The 23,089-nt window shown below is 45.6% G+C and overlaps 1 protein-coding gene across 10 annotated transcripts in view; it reads left to right on the forward strand.

The window, feature by feature from the left end:
* LRRFIP1 (LRR binding FLII interacting protein 1) overlaps positions 1–23,089 on the forward strand; it is a 101,401-nt gene that overhangs the window by 27,251 nt on the left and 51,061 nt on the right. For 8 of the 10 annotated variants that reach the window (XM_066189414.1, XM_066189406.1, XM_066189407.1 and 5 more), the window contains exon 2: positions 17,061–17,147. In XM_066189414.1, the coding sequence (XP_066045511.1) occupies positions 17,061–17,147 (87 nt within the window). Of the gene's footprint in view, positions 1–10,142; positions 10,225–17,060; positions 17,148–23,089 lie in introns of those variants that run through there. The other 2 variants (XM_066189416.1, XM_066189415.1) reach the window with 1 other exon arrangement.

A 23,089-nucleotide genomic window follows, 5' to 3' on the forward strand; every position in this document is an offset into this window, starting at 1 on the left:
AGAAATTCTGTCTCAATCTATTCCTCTGTCAAAAAGTTCCCACCAATCTCCTCTCTCTCTATTTATACTTAAATGGCCTCTCTTTACAATTCCCACTCTTAACTAAGAAAAGGCAATAAATTATTAATAAATCCCAAAATACTGAGCCTGGGAGGTGGGAGACACAACAATGCAGGAGGTTCTGCCCCTAAAAACAGCATTTAGTTCAATCCTCAGCTTCTGCTTTGGGCTCTGAGGTGCTCTTACTTAAAAACCATCTGTCAGCACAGCACACTGCTGCTGGTTCTTTCACTTAGCCACAAGGTTGTGGGAGCCTGCAGGAATAATATTGTGAATCTTTTCAAACATCTTCATGTTTGGTTTTTTTTCTGCTCTTGAAACGATGCTGAAAGTGGAAGCTATTACCTTCCGACAGGCTGGTTGGTATTTAAATTTAAAAATGCCAATAAAAATAAAATTAAAATTTTAAAATTAAAATAAAATTTAAATTTTATTTAATTTTTTTAAAAAATCAAATAAAAACCCCTGTAGGTTTTGTTTGAGTACTTCAAAGGTATTGGAGATGGAGGAGAGAGTGAGGATGCAGAACAGGAATTACTTACAAAATAAAGCTAGCTAGGATTTGTGGGTTATTTTTCAGAATCTGGGAGGTCTGGAGACCTAACACATATTCTAAACATTCTAAAAAATTCTAAAATTCAACAAATTAATAAATACATTAATAAACAGTTATTAATATTTCATTCGCTTTTATTTATAATTTATTAATGTTTGTTAATACACTAAATATTTAGTAAATTACTACAATGAAAATAAATTAAAAATTCTGAACACAAATTCTAAACTCCCCTGCCAGCTTTGTTGGTTTGCTTCTTCACAAAAGTGGTTGAAATGTATCTGGTAATGGTAATAGTTTAAGGCTGAATTACCAGGTCCTCAGTAGGAATACAGAGGACTGTCCCTTCTGCTGTGGTCTCTTATCCTCTAATAATTTTCATCCACATCCTCAGTGACTGAATGACCATGTCATTAAACATTTATATTGAAAATTCAGGGTTCCAGCCTTGTGTGGTGGAAGTAGTGTCCCCTTAGGAACGCAAAAAAGTGTGTTTTGCTTGATTTACTTGATTTGCTTGATTGCTGCTCCCTCTTGTGGGGTTCAGGCCAGTTCAGACAAGCTTGGAGTTCGTTTTTGGTCTGTTCAGATGGAGTAATTAATCAGTGCTTCTCCTCTGATACACCAGCTGGGGTAATGACCTTCACACTTGCTTCTCTGTGCACCTCTCCGAATCAGAACATTCTTTTATGTCAAGGGGACTAAATCTGTAAAAGCATTTAATTCACTTCTTAAATTTAATATCATTTTTCTTTTCCCAAGAACTCATCCTGTTGTGCTGTTATTGTATTAAGCAGGGTTTACATTTCTGTCAGGACAGAGATGAGGCAGTTCCACAGCCGTAGCAGACTTGGCAAGTCTCGCTGTACTGGCAGCAGTGAAACCTCTTACACCTCCTCTCCTAAAGTCAGCGCTCCTGACTCGCACTCCTCCAGCTGTTGCCCTTCTTAAGTGAGTTCAAAATTAAAATTAAATTAATTTAATCGAATTTAAAATGAATTAAAACTTTCCTCCTGAAAATTAAACCCCCCAAAAAATCCTCCCATGTGTTCTCCTGTATCCCAAATAAATGCAAATGCCATAGCTGGGGGAAAAGATTATTTTTTTCTTCCCCCTTGTAATTTCTCAGTTGTTCTGCTGGCCTAAAATCTCCACATCTAATTGTGTTGTGCCTGAAGATGTCAAAATACTGCTTCTGCTTGTTTTCCTCCAAGGAGACAGATGAGCTCTGGACACATGATCTCTGTTCACTGGACAAGAAATTGAAGTGCTGTGGATTTCTTCATTGCTCCTAATAGATGACAAAGGCCTGTGCAACTTCACTGTCCAGTTTTTGGCGTGAAACTCTTCCAGGAATTTCCCACTGAAGTTTAAAAGGCAAATTGTCCTGACCTCTTGCAAAATGGGAAGGGGCCACATCAGTGTGACACTGAAACAAGAGCAGTTCACATGATCTAATTTCTAATATGACACCATTTCACAATAATCATAGGATTTGTCTCCGCACTGCAGTTGCCATCACTTAAGTCATGTTGAACTGTTTCTGTCCAGGAAGTGCAATTATGGGTATTAAATCTCAGCTTTGGAGAGTATTCAGTGGATTACCTGAAACTTATGATCTTCATTTTACTTGGCTTTAAAAGAATAAATCAATCTTGGATGCATGCAAAGCCTATGCTTCTGTGGAAACCCAATGCTGTCGTTTGACACACAATGAATTCCCTGTAAATGTATTTTTTCTTTCTATGATGCAGGCAAAGGTGGGATTTTGGCTGAGATTAAACCTGGAAGCAGGTGCATTTGATTTGAGAAAAAAAAAAAAAAAAAGAAAAAAAGCAGAACTTAGTGTTCTATTTATGCCTTTTCTTAAAGCTTTGTGTCACAGACTGGGTAATCCCTAGAACAACATCAGTAACCTTTACTTCAAAATTAGTGGTTTCTTTTGACTGGCAGTGTGAGCATTATTTTAAGCAGTTGCTGGGGTTTGTATCTACATTTTAATGTGCTCTAAGTGCAGAGCTGTGTTCAGGATTTGCCAGCTTTTATTCAGATGAAATTTGCAGTTCAGTGGGGACCAGAGGGTGATGCCCACAGATTACACTGCTTGTAGCAGTTCCTGAATTTCGCCTTCCTATTTATACTTCAAATATTTTTACCAGTCAGGAACAAAACCTCTGTTTATGTCCATGCATCAAGAAGATGTTGGCCTCCACCCAGCCCCAGAGCCCTCCCCAACCTGTGTTTATGCTGGAAATGAAGCAGATGAGAAATTGCAAGTTCCAAATGGGGTTGTTGTGCTTTGCTTTATGGTCGAGACAAATGTGTTTGCTCTTCAGTAATGTGTACCAGTGGCTGAATTAATTTTGCATCTGTGCTCCCTCACGGAGAGCCTTTCTGCTGTGTGCTGGTGCCTCAGGACGAGTTCCCAGTGGGAAACACGGGTTGGAGCTTTGCTTCCAAGGAGAAGTCAAACACCAAAAGTCTGAAATACGACTCAGCTCTTTTATTTGTGAACTCTGAGTGACTTTAATTGCAGAGGCAGTTCTGCAATCAAACAGAAATACGGTATTTAAGGAGCACGCTGCAATACAGCCGTTCTACTTGGGTGTTCTGAAGTTCAGTTTTATTTAAATTTTAAATGACAACAGTTGCTGCAACACGCTGCTGGTGCCACAGAGAGAGAACTACAAGTGGTCACTGCAAAAGAGAAACTTCTCGCTTTTTGTGAAGAAGTTGGGTAAAACAAGTAGGAGGAACCACTGGCTGCAGCTTCATGCAAATAAAGCTGCATGAAGCTTTGGGAAGATTTTTATGCTTTCCTTGTGAAATTCCAGCCCGTATTTGCTAATGCTGCCAGTGGGTTCTGGTTTTTGTTCTCCTTCTAGGTATCGTTTCTGATTGATTAATTTATTTGTATGAGTGATCCAGCTGTTTCCAAAGTCAACTGGACTCCCCCAAAACTATTTCCGTGAGTTAACGGTCTTGATGTGAAATACATGACTGCAGTATTATCCAGGGTGTAGAAAACACATGGATTTGTTCTCAGAGGTAACAGCTGTAGAGGAGCATCCAGATTCTTCGCCGGTGGGACCAACCACTTACTGACCAGAGAGCTATTTAGGGAGAAAATGCCAATTGAAGAAGTGACGTAAATGTGGTCAGTTGATACTAAGTGAGGAGCTGCAAGCCAACATCCTATCCTGGAGCTGCTCTTTCATCTCTGTTTTGCTTTTTTGGACTGGAAACAGGGCGAGTGATTGATTGCTAAATAGCAGTGGAAGTGGTGCACTCTATATATAGAGTGGTGCTGGAGAACGGAGCTCCAATGCTTATGAAAAAAACCACCCCAAAACCCAAACCAAAACAAAACCCCACCAACAAAAACATTTACTGAGATAATAAATGCCTCTAAACCACTGCCAAGATGGAAATGATAACAAGATACTTCAGTTTTAAGAGGTGTTTTAAGATCAATTCCTTGTGTGGCAGGATTTGCTCTGGTAATCCGTGCAAGCTCCTGGTGGAGCCCAGTTTTTTGTTTAGGCTAAACATTGTTTATTGTTGTATTTTTAGCAGCAGCTCCTTGGGACTCCAATAATTTACGAGGTAGGATGCAAGTCCCTAATTGTCTCTTGCATTGTCGTGCTGTACAGGCTGTTCACTGCAGAATAAACATTCTCCTCCTTCGTGGGGGGGGAAAGGTCTGTGTCAACAAGGCTTTCCAGCCTCTGCTCACATGCCTAAGTTCTGTCTCCAAGATGGGTTTCCTGGCAAGCACATCAGCAAATGTTTCTCCAAAGTGGACAGTGCTCATGTATAAATTCCTTCATTAGCCGTGGGTCTCATTCCCTCCTCCTCTTCCCAGTCTTTGGCTCAAAAAGTCAAGCAAGAAGACCAAGAATGCTGAGCCCTTAAACACAGATAACTCACAGCAGCACCCTCAGCATGTCAGAGAAGAGTGCCTGCCTGTTCCCACTCCAGGTGCTTGGGAATTTAAGGAAAACAGAAAACCAAAGCTCTGGCTTAGGGTTCTGAGAAACCCTAAAAACAAAATTGGAAATCACTCTTTCAATGCCCTTGCAAGAAAAACTTTCCATGAAAAAAAATCCATCATTTAATCTCCCACCAAACTTCAGTCTTGTAGGATTGCAGGATAGCATTTCCTGACCCAGGAAAGTAGGTCCAGGCTGCAGTCAGGGTGGTCATGGGAACACCATAATAGTTCTTTTGGCCAAATTTTCGCTGTAGGTATACTATATTATCCTCTTTATATGGGAAAACTGGACACTCCTCAAAGGGAACTGTCAATTTTTTGCTAAAATGTTTGATAATGAGATTCTTCGGTGTTTGCAGAGGATGTGATCCCTGTTCATTTAAGGTGCCATCCTAGTTCATTCTCTCTAGTGAATACAGTCAAATAATTGAGTTGAAGCCCTAATGATGTTTAGCTCCAAGTCTGACTTTTTTGACTTGATTTTTACTGTAAATTTGATTTATCTATTTTTTGAATGGGAGAGCTTGGTGACTTAACCATGGCACTCTCAGAGCTTGCAAATGCTGGTGGTATTTTCCCACCTAATGTGCCTGATGGGGGTAGGATGAAGTGCAGAACCTCTGCCCCTTTGTGTGCTACTTTTTGGAATTACTGTTGGGTTTTCAATTCACAAAATTTACAGTTGTGGTGGAAATGGTTAATTCCAACTCTTTAATCTCATTAGGTTGGAAGTAGAGCCTGGGAAATGGCAAAGCCTCGTGCTGTGAATAAAACAGCAGAGAAGCACTTTTCTACAAGTAAAAGGCTCTTGCTGGATTATTTTGGTGGGTTTTTACACAGATATCTATACACTCAGAGATCTACAAATGAGATCACTGTGAGATGATCCAAATTAAAACTCCTTTTTTCCTTTGGTTTGATTTTTTTTTTTTTTTTTTTTTTTTTTGTCAGTGTTAAGCAAAGGAATGGAAAAGCTTAAGACTAGGTCAGGAGTTTTTATTATGGGAACCACTCTTGAATCTGTAGCTTCTAAAACAGGAAGATCACGTAACTTTTCATCCACCCATATTTCAAAATTCTGAAGCTGAAGTAGTCAGGCTTTAAAATGTATTCAATATCCAAATGTTGATGGCATCACTGCTTTGAAGCTGAATGACAAATGTTCCATAGGCTCCCCGAGAGCCTCCCAGCTTCCCTGCTGGAGCATGACTCAGTCTGTCTTGTGCCTGATCCAACAGTTTCCTTCCTCCTCTTGCTCCTCTGTGCAGGCTGGGCAGAAGATAATCTGTTGATCCTGGCAGGGGATTTTGGTGCTGAAAACCGGACATTGTTTCCCTATGGAGCACTTGGCTGCCTCAGTGCCGTGGTGACGGGCTACAAGGAGGTTTTGTTCCCTTGGCCAGCTGGGCTCCAGGCGTGCCAGCATGGCCCCAGAGGGCAGGCACGATGGAGTGATGAGGCACAGACATCACTTTTCTTGCCTCTCTGACTTGGGGTGGGTGTCACTCCAGAGGTTTTTATTGGCTTTCTTCAACATTCGAAGAACAACACTATGAACCTTATTTTAAAAACCCCCCAAAACTGGAATAACCAAATATTTCTTCTAATATGAAGTATTTTTTAGCTTTTTTTTTTCCATAAAAGGAGACTTTCTCTGTTCCCATTGTTTGGAAAGGCAGGACTGAATAAGACACTGATGGGCATTACCGAAATTCTAAGAATCACAGAATCATTTAGGTTGGGAAAGATCAAGTCCAACCAATAAACCAACACTGGCAAATTCACCAGAAGTCATACCACTTGAAGAGATTGCAGGAAATGCACAACAGGATTTCATTTTTATAGATATAAATGATATCATCTGAGTTATATATGTTGGTGGTGGATAGTGTTGGGAAGTGGCTGCTCTCTTGATGAAGAATTAATACTGAGGTGGGCCAAGCTGGAGCCAGACTGCTCTGAGGTGCAGGTTTTTTTCAGTTTTTAAACCTGTCTCTAAAGGTTTTGACCACTTTATTCCTACTTGCATACCTCTTAGCCTACCTACAACATGCCTTAAAGACAAAATAAAAAGCAATGGAGTCTGAGCTGTGCTGGGGGCCAGGCTTCCTTGGAATTTGAGTTATCAGTGATATTAACTACCTGGAGGCTGACTGGGTGATCTTTCCCTCCTGCTTTTGATGCAGCTCCTCAGTTGTTGGTTATTATGGGTAAACTGCTGTTCTGGAAAGCTGATTTTTAGGATTTGGGCCAGCATTTTTTGAGGATTACATTGTTCTGAGTGCAGGCATGCATTTTGTATGTGCGCGTTTGCAAAGGAGAGGTGTGTTCTCCGTGGGGAGATAAGGAGTGTGTGTCATTGGAATCAGAGCTGTTGTCCTAAGTGCAGTAAACTTCCTTTTTATTTTCTGCTTAGACATACCCAACTCACAGTTATCCAACCTGGAAGTGTCAACTCACTCTTTTTTCCCCTCTTCTAAATCTCTTATCACCTGTTTTTCTTAGGCTCAGTTTAGCACTGTAGCACGTGCAATGCATATTTCCACTGGGGACATCCTTCCTGCTTAGATATGTCCTGTAATTGATGTCACTCTTCCACAGCATCCTATTTCAGATGGGAAATGCATGGACACAAGAACTGTGTGCTGAATAAGTAAATAAATACCAGTTTTAGAAGACGATGCTGTTTTTCTGAATAGGAGAGAGCTATGACGAGATAGGCATTGCAGTTTTGCGGGGATTTGTCAGGACCTGATTGGAATTCCGAGCCTCCTTCTACATAAAATCAATTATAAAGTGCTGAAGTGTGTGTTCAGAGCACTGTCAGGTCTGTATTGCTGGAAAATGGAAGTTTGCTAGCATTAAAAAGACCTCTTGATCCTTCAGTTCCGACCCAGCAGGTCTGTAGTACAGTTGTTTGTTTGAATTTATCCCGGGGTATGCATGAAGTGCTTCCTCAAGTAAACCAAATAAAACCAAACATCTTGGCTTGGAAAGTAAATAGGAAAAGGTGTGTGTGTGTGAGAGGGCAATTTATGCCTGGTGTAGGAAATACTTACATTTTCAGCGTATTTTCCAAGTGACAGCGCAAAACCTGTAGAGATTTGCCAGTGAATGTGAGGGGAGGTTAATTCTTGTCAACCAAGAACCAGAACAAATTGTCTGTTCCAAGCTAAGATGAAGATATTTGTCACGCTGAGTTGTTCTGATCCTTCAGATTTACACAGATTTACACATCACTCCCCTTCTCTGTTAAAACTTCTACATATAAGGCAATATGTATTTTTCCTGAAGAATTAACTCCAATGCCTGGTCCTAGCTGGCTTGGGGTGAGCTGCCATAGTCCAGAAGTGCCTTCTTCACAGCTGAGCACCAAACATTGCTGGAAGCCCCAAATCATGCTGTTACCTGCCCCAAAAATGAGTGCTGAGCAGCCTCTGGGAGTTAGGGCATAACTCCTCTTGGATTGGGGCTGTTCACAAAAGAGAGACCTGCTGGAGGATGAAGTGAGTGTCTGTTAAATGAAGATTTAAATTATAGATGCTTCACGGGAGCATACAGTATTTATTAGTTTCTTTATGCATATGCTGGAGTGGATTTGAGACAGTTCAGATTTATTTTGTTGAAGCAAAGTTGAGTCATTTAACCGGTGAAGAAGTTAAAAAGAACTTGTAGGCTCAACTGCTGGCTTTGGAGTTTAATGAAAGATGTGACTTTGGAGATCTTATTGCAGCCTTTCAGTACTTCAAGAATAGTTACAGGAATGACAGAGACTTTTGAAAAGGTGTATGGGAGTGACAGGACACAGGGGAATGACTTCTACTGCCAGACGGCAGGGTTAGATGGGATATTGGGAAGGAATTGTTCCCTGTGAGGGTGGGCAGGCCCTGGCACAGGGTGCCCAGAGAAGCTGTGGCTGCCCCTGGATCCCTGGCAGTGTCCAAGGCCAGGCTGGATGGGGCTCGGAGCAACCTGGGACAGTGGAAGGTGTCTCTGCCCATGGCAGGGGGTGGGACTGCATCATCTTTAAGGGCCCTTCCAACCCAATGCATTCTGTAGTTCTATGATTTACATAAAACCAGCCTGTTTTGCAATTGTAAAAGCTTCACCTGACTTAAGCAGGGTTTCTTCCAGGGGCAAGGGTGCAAGTTAAGACATCCCTAATCCCTCTTATTTAAAGGAAGCATGACTGGCCTTCCCAGGGACAGTGGGACATGGCTTGGGTCCAGGCACTGCCAGTGAACCTGGCTGAAGTATTGCCCCCAAATGTAAAACAGTGCCAGCGCTTCCAAATTAGCTAAAATACTGTCAGCAGCATGGCAGCGTGTGCTCTGCCAGCCTGAGCAACCAGATTCCTTGTCCTGGGCAGGCAGCTCATGGAAAAACTGAGCTCAGTCGCTGGGTGGAGGCTTCGCTGGGCTCGCTGACCGGGAAGGAGGGCGCAGGCTGAGTTGCTAAGGAGCAACCCTGTCTGGCTCGCCGTGGAAAATCCCGTGCCAGGAAGGGATGACTCCCGAGTGCTCTGCTCTTGCTGCTACGGAATGGCAGCGGGTAAAATGAGCTCCTGAAGCTTCGCAGCTCTGCCGGCCCTCGCGGCTCCTCCCTGCACTTTGGGACGGGATGGGTCAAGGGGAATCGAGTGGTGCTTTGGGTGAAATCCTGTGGAATCAACAGATGGCACTGATTTCCGTGGAGCCAGGGTATCTGCTCTGACCGTGCCTTCAATTGTTCTTGGGGCATCGTTCCCTTTAGTGCCACTTAAACCCACTTGTGCCCTCTAGTCCTTCTGTGCCTTCGGCTCATCCAGCTCATCACCAGAGACCTTTTGAAACGCAGGGTGTCCTTATTTTTTGGCCAGCCACTATTCCCGATTGCTCTTTTGCAGTACTGTCAGACTTCAATTACGCGTTTTGGGTTGGGTTTTTGGTTTGTTTGGGGTTTTTTGTGTTTTTGTTTGTTGGTTTGTTTTTGTTATGAGGTGTTTTTGTTTTGTTTTGTTTTGCGGTTGGGTTTGTTTTTTGTTTTGTTTTTGTTTTTTTTTTTTTTTTTTTTTTCATTATTCCATAGCGTGTAATGTCATTTCAGAAAGAAAAAAACCAACACCAGCCCGTCCAGCGTGGATGGCTCGTTTTAAGCTTGGCTCTACACAACGCAGTCCGCAGCACCGATATAATCGCAGCAATTAACAGCAGTGGGGCGGTGTGTTTCTGCCATGCCAAGGTCACTTGGCGTGAACAGGAATATATATTTATAAGCATCTGCCCTGGGCGTTATCTGGTGGATGCGCAGCCCGGAGGGAGGGAGGGCGGGCGGGCGGGCGTGCGCCGAGTTGTTGGGGCGTTCTGGGGCTGTTTATCTTCCTCGGGGACAAAAAGGAGGCGAGGATGCCCTTTCCTCGGAGGATGCCGTGCGGGTTGCGGAGCGATGCCCGGCGGCGGCGGCAGGTGTGCGCCGTCAGCCAGCGCTCCCTCCGTGCTCGGCGCTCCCCGCCCGCTCCCCGCTCCGCCCCCGGGCCGCGCCGGGCGCGTCCGGGCCGGCCCCGCCGGGACAGACGGCGGCAGCGGGAGCCATGGACGCGGCTGCCGACTGCCTCAGCCCGGCTGCCCGGCAGGAGGTAAGGCCGGGGGGCTCCGGGGGGCTCGGGCAGCGCGGCCGGGACTCCACGTGGTGGCTGTGCGAGCCCAGCCCGGGGGCTTGTGCCGGGCTGGCTTTGCGCGATCGCTGACCTAAACGTGAGCTGCTCGCTGCTCCGGGAGCCAGCGGAACCTGTTAAATGATCGCTGAGTCGAGTGTCACGGCAGCCCCGTGGGACCATCAGATGGCCGCGGACGGGTCGGGCATCCCTCGACACGAGCTGTCACTCGGGCTCAGCGCTGTCACTGCGAGGGGGAGAGAGACGAGCTGTCAGACCGGCCCGCGATGGGCTGCCGGGCCAGCGGCGCTGGCGGTGTTAGAAGGGAATCCCTGTGTTTACGTGTAGGCTAAGGTTCATCTGCCTGCTGCCTCTGAATGGTAGTTTGCATTGAAGAGAAAGGTGAGGAGTAAAGCAGGATGTGGACTGACCGAGCCCTATGTGACTCACAGGTTCATTGCCATGTGAGTAAGTGGTGCAAAGTGTTGTTTGTATTTATAACTGATTTGCAAAAAAAAAAAAAGATAAATATGCTGGTTTGACCTCTTAAACATAAAAGTCATTGTTGTCGCTCTTGTTTCGATGCTAAGTAGTCACCACTCACAGGTGAGCTCCTGGAACTTGTGGGTTAGGTCACATGTTGCTCGAATGGAGATGGGAAAAACATTGCCATGGGTTAGCACTGGTTCTAGCCGGTAGCTATGTTGGTCAGCTGCATTACAGGAATATTGCAAATCAGGTGTTGCATGTCCAAACAGACTTTAAATTATGTAGGAGTGCAAGAGACCTTATCAGATTTTTGACTGATGAAGTGTGACTTGGCTAAACAGAATGAACAGTCCTGTAATATTTGAGGAAGAGGATACAGAATACTGGAATGGGACAGCATCTGTCATGAAAAATTACGTTGGCCCCAGAAATTACTGGCTGGCTGTGCCTTAAGCGTGTTGGCAAGTGGTTTAAATCAGCCTGAGAATAGTTATTGCAGCAATGCCCAGCAGTGGTTGCTTACAGGGAGCAGGTGTAATTTAGTCAGGCAGACTTGTGTTTTAAGGCTTCTCTGGCAGTGGGATCAGAGAGCTTTTCCGGGTATGGGTTGGTGCTGGCAAGCTAACACTTCAATCCTCCACAAAAAATAACGACACTGGCTTTGATTACTAGTCTTAGAAGCAGGTAATTTTGAGTGCGCTGCAATTGAGGGGTGCTTTGTATAGCTGGAAAACTCTTACACATGTAACTATGTGGCAAGTCAACATGGTCATTTTTCACTGCACAGAAAAGCAGCATAACTTCCTGTCTTTGTTGGCTGTGTCTTGGGGCTTCCAGGCGAACAATGAAGCCCTGGCCATTTCAGGAGGGCCAGGCTCTGAGAATTGCACACCTTCAGGATGTGTGTGTGTGTGCGTCTGGCCTCTACCTTAGCAACTCACCTAAATAATTCTCTCATCGCCGCGATAACGACAGCGCAGCTTCCCCGGCGCGGCGCGCGGAGCCAGGAAGCCGCGGCTTCCGTCACCATTGTGCTTTATCCCCTGGCCACGGGCTCAGCCAGGCCTTGTCCCCACCAGTGGTGCTTCAAAAGGGGCTGTGCAGGGGTCACTCCACAGCAGCTGCATGTCCCATGCTCCCGCTTCTCCCCAGTGCTGCAGGCAGCAGAAGATGCTTCTCACCCTTTCCAGCTGATACCCAATACCTGGTTTGGTTTTTTTCCTCAGAGGTAGTTGTGTTCCAGTTACAACCTGCCTAATTTTTCCCTCTTCAGATCTAAATATACTGAACCCCTTAAGCCAGGGTAAAGATTTTCTGCTGCACAGGACTGGGTTTTTATTTTCAGGCTGAGTGACCCTTAAGCAGCAGTGTCAAGTGTTGAGCAAGTAGGCCGGCAAAAGCAAGAAGCGTTTTGCAGTTCTCCAGTGCATTTGTTTCAGGGCTTGGTGACTGTAAATCATTCTGAGCAGCTGCAATAAGAAGACAAGAATCCAGTGTGTGTATTTGTAGTATTTGAGTGAGTCCCATAAATGAAGGTGATGATTTTTCAGCTGGTGCCCGGTTCCATGTTCATCTTGGCAGCCTGGTTGCCATCTCCTCTCGTTTTGCCCATGAGGCTTTACAGAAGCCTCTTATGAGGTTTGGGTTTTTTTGGTATGACATGCTCAGTAAGGCTGAAGCTGCCAGTTCTTCTTGTCAGATGAGCAATATTTCATAAAAGGGAAGTTGCAAAATCTTTGTAATGAGTGCAATTAGGCTTCATAATTTTAGTCTTCTGTTTTTGACAGTGTTCTGTCACTTTTGATTGAGGACTGTATTGCTTGCTGAGTCACTAGTGAATTTTAGATGATTTTAAGATCACTTCCTTCAGTCTTAGTGATTTCTAATTTCTTTTTTTTTTTGTATCTTTATTCCCTTGAATAGATATTTATGCCTTAGGCAGCCTAAAGAACAGTTTTTAGTTAACTGAATTTCAGAAGTGTGTGAATTTTTTGGTGGTTTTTTAATGTTCAGCAGTGTCTCTTGCAGGCTGCAGTGTCTGTCTCTGCCACTGCCCTTAGAAGTGACTTGACTCGGCCCTGCCAAGTGCTTGGGCTGGACCAAGACCAAAGTGAGACAGACAAAGCCCGTTTTGGTTTAGTCAGCACAGAGAGAGAAATGCAAAGTTAGTGTTGCTGCTTGCAGGCTGTGCAAGGGATCAAGGTATTTATAGCGCAGAGCAGAGTCCAAGAGTCTCAGAGAGTGTGGTTTGACAAACTCCCATGAGTTCAGTCACACCCGTGCTTCTGAGGAAAAGGCCCACAATAAATCTGATGCTCGTCTGTGTTTACCTGAAAGTCTGGCCTGTGTTTTTATTCTTACACGTTCTAAAGGTTCACAGCTTGAGCAGGTGGGAGTGGAGGTGGGGCTGTTCTGGGTGTCCTTGCCCTCTGCTGGGGGACACCCACTGTACCTAAGCTGGGCTTTGGCACAGGAAAACCTGTGTGCAGCAGGCCCTGTTTGGCTCGCACACTCGCTGCAGGATTTGTTGGGTGTTGGGGTTGCTACCAGGCTTTGGTTTGACTTTGATAACGTTGTACTCGGTGAGGTGCGGACTCATCCCTGCCCTGATGGATTTACTTCCTCCGAGCTCAGGGGCGATGCCAGGTTCGTCACCAATGCCACCTACAGAGTATAAACAAATTCATTCTGAGTTAAGTAATTCTATCCACCAAAGCATGCTGGAAATGGGATTATGAAGGCCACAGGTTGACCATTTGATGGCTGGCCTGACTATACCATGATATATTTCTGTTGAGCTGAAGAGCACCCTCCAAAGACTCGTGGGGAGCCTCACATACTGAAGCCTTTTTTTATCTCCTTGCATATTTCCTGTCCCCCATTCTCTCATTTTGCTGCCGGCTTGAAAACCCTTTAGGGAAGGATGGCTTGTTTCTTACAAACCCCTCTTTGTCCAGCACAAATGAGCTGGTGTTTGGTCAGGAACCATGGTGAAAATAACTGTGTAATCATCTAAATGGCACCCAGACATCCTTGAGAACATGTTTGAAAATATTGCCTTAGTGCTTGATGCAGCCCTTAAGGTACAGCAGCCTTCTGACAGAGAATTTGGGGTCCCTAAGGAGCCAAGAGCAAGTTCAGACGTGATTTGGTGGGGAGTTATTCCTTTAGTCCACGAGGACACTCAGGCAATGGTACAGGAGCTTGGAGAGGCTGTGGAGCCACCCAGCTCAGAGGTTGTCAAGAGTCATCTGGACCAAGTCCTAAGCAATGTGATACTGACCCTGCTTTGAGCAGGAGGGTGAACTGGAGGGAACCTCATGAGGTCCCTTCCAGCTCGAACAATTCTGTAATTATTTGTTTTGATGCGATGAAAATGGGTTGCTTTAAAATATGAGTGTTCAGGACCAAGTAACACTTGATGACTTCCTACAAAGGCAGCAATATATGCTAACCACAGGTTTTTAGCTTAAAGTTCAAGAACCCAGGATACCATTTCTGTTGTTTGTATTCAGAGATACTTAAGGCTGACATGGTCATGGAAAGAAAAGGTTCATAAATAAACAATATTCTTGTTCTAAGATGTAAACCATTGTTAGTCAAAGCTGCTGAGTGAAAATAAGTTTTTATTCTTGCAAGGTTTGCAGGTTGGCTTTAAGTTGGCAGCTGGAGGGCTGCAAAGATGGAATACAGTGAAGTGGAGATGCACCATGGGTTGGCACTGAAACCAGAAATGACATACAAAACTTGTGGTTTTGCACATAGTGAAATTCATCTAACTTCCTGCAGTTGGTATCTGTAATTTAGAAACTGGCGAGCCTCATTCTCAGGAAGGCCTGAGAAAAAATGGCTAAATTTTAGATTTTTTTTTTTTTCCTATTTTTCAAGTTGCTTCATATCCTATTATGTTGTGCTTGCTTCTGGGAGAATATATAATTCTGCAACATGGCTAGCAAGTGTGTAAATCCTTTGGCCCTTATCGTACAAGGAAAACAAGGGGAAATATCTATAATTTGAATTACATCTGAATTTTACACCTAGGCACCTAGTTCTGATGTGAAAGCTCAGCTGTTTATTGAAATTCATGAGGATGACAGCTACGATCATGTTAACATCCAAATAATCTTGTTTCTGCCTTTTTTTGTCAGGAGGGAGGTTGGGGATACACAGCCTTTACTGTTTGGTGTGTTTTGTTTATGGAGGCTTTAGGGCCCTTTGTTTTCCACAGGGGAAAGAGCAGTTTGTGCTGGTGTTATTCCTCACCTCTGTTGAATAAACAGAAGGGATTGCATCAAGTCGATATCAGGCTTGTTTCCAGAGCTGTGATTTCGTGCCTTTAGCACACATTTCAGGGCATGTTTGGATAGTGGGTGTCATGAGCAATTCCAACCACTGCAGGTGGATCACGTCACTGCCTGCTAGGGATTCCACCCAGGCTTTGCCCAGCAGCAGCAGGGCTGGGGCTTTCTTTTCTTGGACTGACTGCTTCAGGTTGTTGAAAACACGTTTGGGTATTTGTGCCTTCACTTGGAACCTGCTGTCACCTGGCTCTGAGGTTATGAGGGGAGATGGTTTTGGGTGTAGGTGTGGAGGGTCTGCTCCTACTACGAGTTTCTGTCCATGACAGAGCCACTTACTTACTAATTCAGGCAAAGAACTCAAGGGAGAGCAGCTCTGTGCAAAACCAGCCCTTTGCTCTTTCTGCCAAAGGCTTTTTGTTTATTTTTCATTTTTTTGATTCTCTGAGAAGAATTTATTTTCTTGTTACAAGTAATTTTTTCAGACTTCACAGAACCACAGAACATTTGGGGTTGGATGGGACCTCTGGAGTGGCAGTCCATTCCCCTGGGTCACCTAGAGCAGGTGACACTGAGACATGTCCAGTTGGGTTTGGGATGCCCCCAGAGCGGGAGACTCCACAGGCTCCCTGGGCAGCTGTTCCAGTGCTCTGCCACCCTCAATGAGTAGAAGATCTCTCTGATGCTGAGGTGGAACTTCTTGTGATTTAGTTTATGGCCATTGCTCCTCATCCTGCCACTGGGCACCACTAAGAACAGTCTGCACCACCCTCTTGGTACCTGCCTTTGGGATATTTGTGTGGATTGATGAGATCCCCTCTTGGTCTTCTCCAGTCTGAGGTTTTAGGATCTACATCATCACAAGGCCTCCCATACCTCAGCTCGTGCTTGATTTTCATCAGCCCTTTTCTGTTAACTGCAAGGTTCAACCATCCTACTCCTTTTTGGGGGGCTTTTTCCCCATGTTTTGTTTGTGTTTTTGATGGCTGTGACCTTTCTCCCTAGGCTTCAGTGCTGAATGCACTTACAGAAGGGAAAAGAAATTGCACCTTTCTTTTTTTCTGTGGTTTTCCTTCTGTTTGGAAGCGCTACTGAGAACACTGGCCTTTTGCTTTCTCTGTGTGCTTGACCTTGATCTTACAGCAGTTTTTCCTGTCAATTTGGATGCTGTACTTACAGTAAAAGGTGTCAGTAGCAGAGGGGTTGGGTGTAACATCGGGGTGACTGGGTGTGAGCGGTGCCTTTGGCTCCCTGCTGGGCTGTTCTGAATTCCGCCCCACGAGCTGCTCACGGTTGTACTGTACCAAGCCCGAGCTGATTTTACCTTTTCCTCTGTAACACCTACTGGCTTTGCCTGGGATTTGAAGCAGAGTATTAAAAATGTTACTCTATAGCATGTTCCATTACTTCCAACTGGGCTGAAGTGGGGAAGCACTGTAGATCTCTCGAGAGGTCTGTTCTTGGCTGAATTCCACTCCAGCGAGGTTTGGACTGGAATTTTGGAGATTTATAATGGAGCTAGTGCATTTTCTCTCCATAATTTCAGCCTTAGCTGTGCGTAGTGAGCTCCAGTGTTTACCCAAATCCTGTGCCCAGCTATGTGTGCACAGTGTCAGTGGTTAGGAAAAATGGCACGTAATGTGTTTGGTGTTGGTCAAATTAATTCCTCAGTAAAAAACAATCCACGCTGCAGGGGAGGGAAAAAAAACCCCCAACAACTCAAAACAAAAAGAGCAAAACCTGTCTTTCTTAGACAAACCTTCCTGCTTCCTCTCCAGGCACACAAATAATAATTAAAGAACTCTTTTAAACACAAGTGCTCAGGGAGGGTAATGCCTGCACGGGGGTGTTTTACCTGACTGTTAAGATAACAAGTTAGGGAAGGCAGGGCCATTACCTGCAATAGGGAATTAACTCCTACAGATGTGTTTACAGCCTTGCCCTCCCCATTCCCTGCCCTGCTTCCGGAGTGTGTCCCCCGTTGGGTTGCCCAGCTTTCACCTGATCCCATCCCTGTGTTCCCGTTCCCAGGCTGAAGCGAGACTCGCGGCGAAGCGAGCGGCGCGGGCGGAGGCGCGGGAGATCCGGATGAAAGAGCTGGAGAGGCAGCAGAAGGAGGTAAGGCCGGGGCTTTGGGGGGTGCCTGGGTTGTATCCAGGGAGGAAGATGTTCAGAGATCCGGGAACAGAGGGCTCATTTGTATTTTGTTGAAGTAGTCTGCCTAGAACTAATGTTGATCGTCGAAAAACCTGGAAAAAAACATGGATCGTGGAAAGGATTTTATCTCGGTGAAGCCAGTATAATTATTCACAGAAAATCCTGGTGGTTAGTAATTCTTGTTTAATGTTAAACTTTGAAGTATGCAGCTTCTTTGTGTGCCTGTGGAGGTGGTGGATTCTTATCTCTTCGTTAGGAATCCAATGAATATGGAAGACTCCTGGCCCTTGTATAACTCCACTGTGAAGTTGTTCTGCTTCCTGCTGTGAAGCTGGTGCTGTGCCCTCCCCAAGTTTGTAAAAAGGATGGGCTGCTGCTGGCAGGAGCAAGGGTAGGAACTGCACTTGGCAAAGCATTACCTGGTGAACTGAACCAGAAGTGCTCCAAACTTGTGCTTGTTGATGCGCATTCAGTGAAACAGCCGCTCAGCTGCGAGAGGGATAACAGTAATCACAATTTCGTTTTTTCAGCAGATTTTGAAGGGGAAGGAAGAAGTAGGGAGTCTGCGGGCAGGGTCTGGGAACACATAGTAAGAATAAACGTGGGGCAGGAAAAAAGGGAAATGGCTTCACAGTGACAGAGGGCAGAATTGGACTGGATATTAGGAAAAACATCTTCTCTGAGAGAGTGGTGTTGCCCTGGCACAGAGTGCCCACAGAAGCTGCGGCTGCCCCTGGATCCCTGAAAGTGTCCAAGGCCGGATTGGATGGGTCTTGGAGCAACCTGGAATAGTGGAAGGTGTCCCTGCCCATGGCAGGGGGTGGAACTGGATGATCTTAAGGTCCCTTCTGACCCAGGCCATTCTGTAATTCAGTGGTTCTACATTTGCTTTATGGTGCAGAGCAGGATCTGGTTGAGCTTTGGAGCAGTGAATGAGGAGGTGGCAGCAGGATGTGGATCAGGATGTGACAGCAGAGCAGTGCCAGTGCAGGCTGCAGCAGCCAGCCTACAGAGAAGCAGGTTGCCCACGCCCAACTTTTGGTGAGGCAGGTCTGCATGTGTCTCAGCTCCCTCGCTGCAAACACAGAGCTTGAGGAAGGTGGGAGCCTTTTCCTGCTGCAGTTGCTGCTTTCTGAAGGATGTTTCTTGCAACCTGGCCCACGCTGGGAAGCACTGTCAGTGCTGAGCTGCTGTGCTGGCAGCCAGCCGGCGGGACTTGGGAGCAGCCGTGGGAGGGCTGTGCTAAACAGGCCCCACGTGTTTTGTTGGGGCAGCAGAGTAAATAGGGGTGTCCTGGCAGCTGACACCGTCTAATTTACAGGTGACTTAATGGAGCTGATGACCCCTTTGCAGATTAAAAGCTGATGCTGCAGAGGGTGTCTCAGTAAACTGAAATTTAGGTGTGAAAACTAAAGCTCCTGCAATTAAGAGCTTGTCATCCGAAAACCTGTGAAAACTTTCTATGGATAGAAATTGAGTAGGGCAGGATGTCTTTCTGAAATACCACAGTCCTTGAAAGCTCAGCCAGATACCCATCACCATCTGCTTTGTAACTCACTGGCATCAATGACACATTTATTTAATATTTCGCACGCTTGGATATTCTGTAACTTTTTGAAATAGATTAATCTTAGCCCCCAGATGCCAGGTAAAGATATTAAGAGTAGCTGCAGGAAGTTTTTCATTGCCACAGGTGTCTTGCAGGTATAATAAAACATAAATACGGAACATCCCGAGCAGTGATCAACACAAGATATTTGGCACCTACCCCTTCCTTGGAGGGGAACCTGCTGTGACACTGGGTTCTGTACACCTGGTTCTCTGCCATCTTCATTTCCCTTCGCAAACTTTTCAGAAACATAAACAGCGCTTTTCCACTGCTGCCATGTTAAGTAACCAGAAGTTAAAGCACTTGCTTTACTACTTCAGAAGGCTTTTTAGAGCCCTAACTCCCTTCTGGGAGTTAAAAAGCAATAAATGAATTTATTGCGTCTGCACGTAGTTTTTCATGCCTTAAGCCGTGTGCGTGCCCTGGCAGGCTTCTTGTGGAGCGTGGATTACTTGAAAATATATTTACACTGCTGGTCTGAGTTAAAAGTTTCCAGGTGCTACCATTACAGGCTATAACTGTGGCAGTGAAAGAGGGTGTTTTAATGATTTGGATTCAGAAACTGGCTCCTCTCCTGCCCACCACCTCATATTTATGACATCTCTCAATCTTGCACTTCATTTCCCTCGTTTTAAAGTAATTGGGTGACTTTTGCTTGAAGAGTCTGGGCATACAATTGAGAAATTGCACAGCAGGCATAGATGGGTTTTTGGCAGAGAGCTCTAAGTTGCAGGGCGAGATGTGGGAATGTTCCTGTGGAAGACTGCACTGCGGTGGGGCAGGATTGCAGGTGTGCTCCAGAGCACTCATCACCTGGCACGTCTCATCACCTGGCACCACCTCGTGCCAGGCAGCACAAAGAAGGGTAACTGTGCCAGTGGTTTGGGTTGTTTGGTTTGGTTTCTTCACTGGGTTTTTTTTCCTCCAGGGAGGAGAAGCTAAGGAGGACAAGATGAGCACAAGTTTCATAGCAAAGGATAAGCTGAGTACATGAAAAGTGTTTTCTGAAGCTGAAGAAAAAAGCAAGCACAAGAATCGTGACCCGATCACAGAATCCCAGAATGTGTTGAGTTGAAAGGGCCTTAAAACTTCACTTGTTCCACCGCCTGCCATGGGCAGGGACACCTTCCACTAGCCAAGGTTGCTCTGTCCAGCCAGTGGTCTTGAACACTTGCAGGGGTCCAGGGGCAGCCACAGCTTCTCTGGGCAACCTATGCCAGGGCCTCCCCACCCTCACAGGGAAAAATTCCTCCCCAATATCCAATGTCAACCTCCTCTCTGGCAGTGGGAAGCCATTCCCTCCTTGTCCTGACACTCCAGTCCCTTGTAAATAGTCTTGCACCATCTTTCCTTTTGGATGGGGCTCCTGTTGGAACATTCCTGATTCTCCCAGCCATTCCCCACAGCAGAGCTGCCCCATTCCTGGGATCACCCTGGTGCCTCCTCTGGACTGTCTCCAGCTGCTCCAGGTCCTTCCTGTGCTGGGCCCCAGGGCTGGGGCAGCTCTGCAGGTGGGGTCTCACCTGAGCAGGGCAGAGGGACAGAATTCCCTCTTTTCCTACTGCCCACACTGTGGGATCAGCCCAGGACCTGGAGAGTTCCACTGAAGATAAGGGTATTGATCACTCTTGAATCAGAGATGTGAATCAATTTATATATTTATTAGAGAATGTGTTCTTGGCGGTGAGGCTTTAGGAAAGGCACAGGTCTAACAAGTGTAGCAGTTTGAATGCTTCTGACTTCTCATTCAGAGCTGCCTTGTCGTCATTACCCACCAAAGACGTAAATAATTAATCTGGAGGTCTGGTTAAATTCTCTGGTTTGCTGGTTTGCTTCCACACATCAGTGAGTTCAGGACAGCACTCATTGCCAGGGCCTGTTCTGAGCTGGGAGGACAATTAAAATACGTGGTATTTCCTCCCTTCCCTGGTTTCCCACCATTGGTGGGAGTCAGAGCAGTGATGGGTCCTGGTTTACCATACCACGCTGCTGTGCTTTAGAAACATTTGGTTTCCAGCTACAGGGTCTGAGGCCAGTCCCTTTGGCTTGTATTTTTGTGATGTGCTTGGTCCTGAGACAAATTCCTGTGTGCACTCAGGTATTTATTGTTAATTCACGCAGAAGAGCGAGCCAGGAGTGGACAGCCCAGTTCTTCTGAGTAATAATTTGTTAATTCTCATGGGGCTACAAAGTAAAATTGGAAGAAGAATTTTTTTTTTCCTGTGCATTTTTTTTCCCTCTCAGAAGCTTGACCTGAAATATATTGAAGCTTTTTTTTTTTTTTTTCCCCAGCAGTATTTAACAGTAGCAGTTTGGAGACACGTAAAAACTGCAGCAGTAGGGCTGATTGTGGAGAATGCTTTCTGAAGGAGTGCCTTCTGTGTGTTCTGCTGGCAAGGCTTTAAATGTCTCTTTAAGGGCTGACACTTGGAGACCACAGTGTAAGCTGATATTAGTGCCTGAAGTGAAAAGAGTCTGATCTCCTCCCACTCCTTAATCGGTGGGATAAGACTCTTCCCTGCCAGTTCACACAGCAGATGAGCCTGTACTTCTAGTTCAAGGCAAGTGCACTGTGCTGGTCTCCTGCCTTCATTTGCAGCATTTGCTTTAAGGGCACAGCATAAAACTTGCCTTGGCTGTTCTGTCAATTCCTTCCTTACCTCACTTGCACATAGTTTCCCCCCTTTGGATTTGTATTTCTTCGGAATGAAATACGCTACCAATGCTTTCTAGTAAAAAAAAAAAAAAAACCCAACCAAATGGGAAAAGCAGATTCTTGTGGCTCGAATGGGATGGGGTGAGACTGACTATGAAACTTGGCGCTTACGTAAGCAGGGAAGAAACGAAGGAGGTTTGTGGTGGTTAATCTGTGTCTTACACACTCAGTGTGAAGATGCCCAGAAAAATCTGGAGAGGGATGATGTGGATGGTGTTTGTAGCAGACTGTTCTTCTGCCACCATCTAACCATGCAGCACTGGCTTGTTCTGCCCTGTTTTAAAGCTATTTCTATGAAAAACTTTATTTTTGTAGGCAGCCGCCTTTGATGAGGAAACCAGGAAAGCTTTCTACTGTCAATACTGTGGACAAAACACGTTTGGGGTTTTTTTGGTCATTCCCTAATATAGGCAACTGCTCTTTAAAGTATTTGACTTCTTAGATGTGTAGTGGCTCTTTTTGGGAAGGACACATCTGCAACAGAGGGGATTGTTTAGAAGTGTATGTTTTCTCTTGTACCACACTTTCCAAAGAGGACAGTGTCATCACAAATTCCTAAAATGGCTTGGGTTGGAAAGGGCCTTAAAAATCCCCTAATTCCAACCCCCCTGCCACAGACAGGGACACCTTTCCCTCGTGCTCGGCTGAGGGATCAGTCACTTTGGAGCAGAGCTGTTGTAATGCCTGTAGGCTAATGGGTTCCTCCAAAACTCCAGGTTTTGTAAAGAGCTGGAATAGTCAGATGATGCACTTGGCTTTATCTCCCAGGCTTCCCCACCTCTCTCCATGGTGCCTGGCCTGAACAAGGGCCCCGTTGTTATCTTGTCCATTTGGCAATCTGGGCACAAGGCTCCTTGCATGCCTCGCTTTGGACTCGGCAGGGAATACCTGCTGAGCCAAGCCTGGAGCCCTGGGCTTTGAAAAATAAGGCTTCCATGGAGCTGCCTCGAGGCGCGGGTGAAAAAAAACCAGCATGGAAAAGTTAAAGCTTTGAGATTAATCAGCTCTGTGGTAATTGCCACGTTTGAACCTGTGGTCCTTGGCTCCCGTGTGTGGATGAAAGGCACTCCGAGTGTGCCACGGAGAAGCCAGAGATTGGAATTGTGTGCAGCCTTGTGGGAGGGTCCAGTTCATTTTCCTCTTTATGGCTTTCTTAGGGAAGGGAAGTGGGGCGGTTACTTGTTGTGGGAATGCTGGTTTTTAAATGGGTCCTACTTTTCCCTCCCGCGCTTACCGGAACGGGAATTAAAGCTGCTGAGGCATTAATCTGGGTTGTGCAGTTGTCCTTCGTGAAGGGGAACCTGATCAGGAGGGCAGGGATTGAGAGACAAAAGCTTTGCTTCCCAGCACTGGGAGCCGCATTCCCATGAGAGCAGTGAATGGCAGGGATCCTCCAAACACCCCGCAGTCTGGGAGACCTGACTACCTGGCCACCAGAGGATTGTGCAGCCAGCTAGGTGTTTTTGAACAAGAAGGGTTCCTTGGGGTTATTTTTTTTTTTTGAGCCCAGAAGCATTTCTGGTTTCAGGAAAGATGTGAGAAAAGCCATGTTTTCTGTTTTCACGTGGATCCACAAGG

This window comes from Chamaea fasciata, unplaced genomic scaffold (genome assembly GCF_029207755.1).
Source record: "Chamaea fasciata isolate MVZ Bird 193981 ecotype frontalis unplaced genomic scaffold, bChaFas1.0.hap1 SCAF_8, whole genome shotgun sequence".
In the NCBI taxonomy this organism is placed as follows: Eukaryota; Metazoa; Chordata; class Aves; order Passeriformes; family Sylviidae; genus Chamaea; species Chamaea fasciata.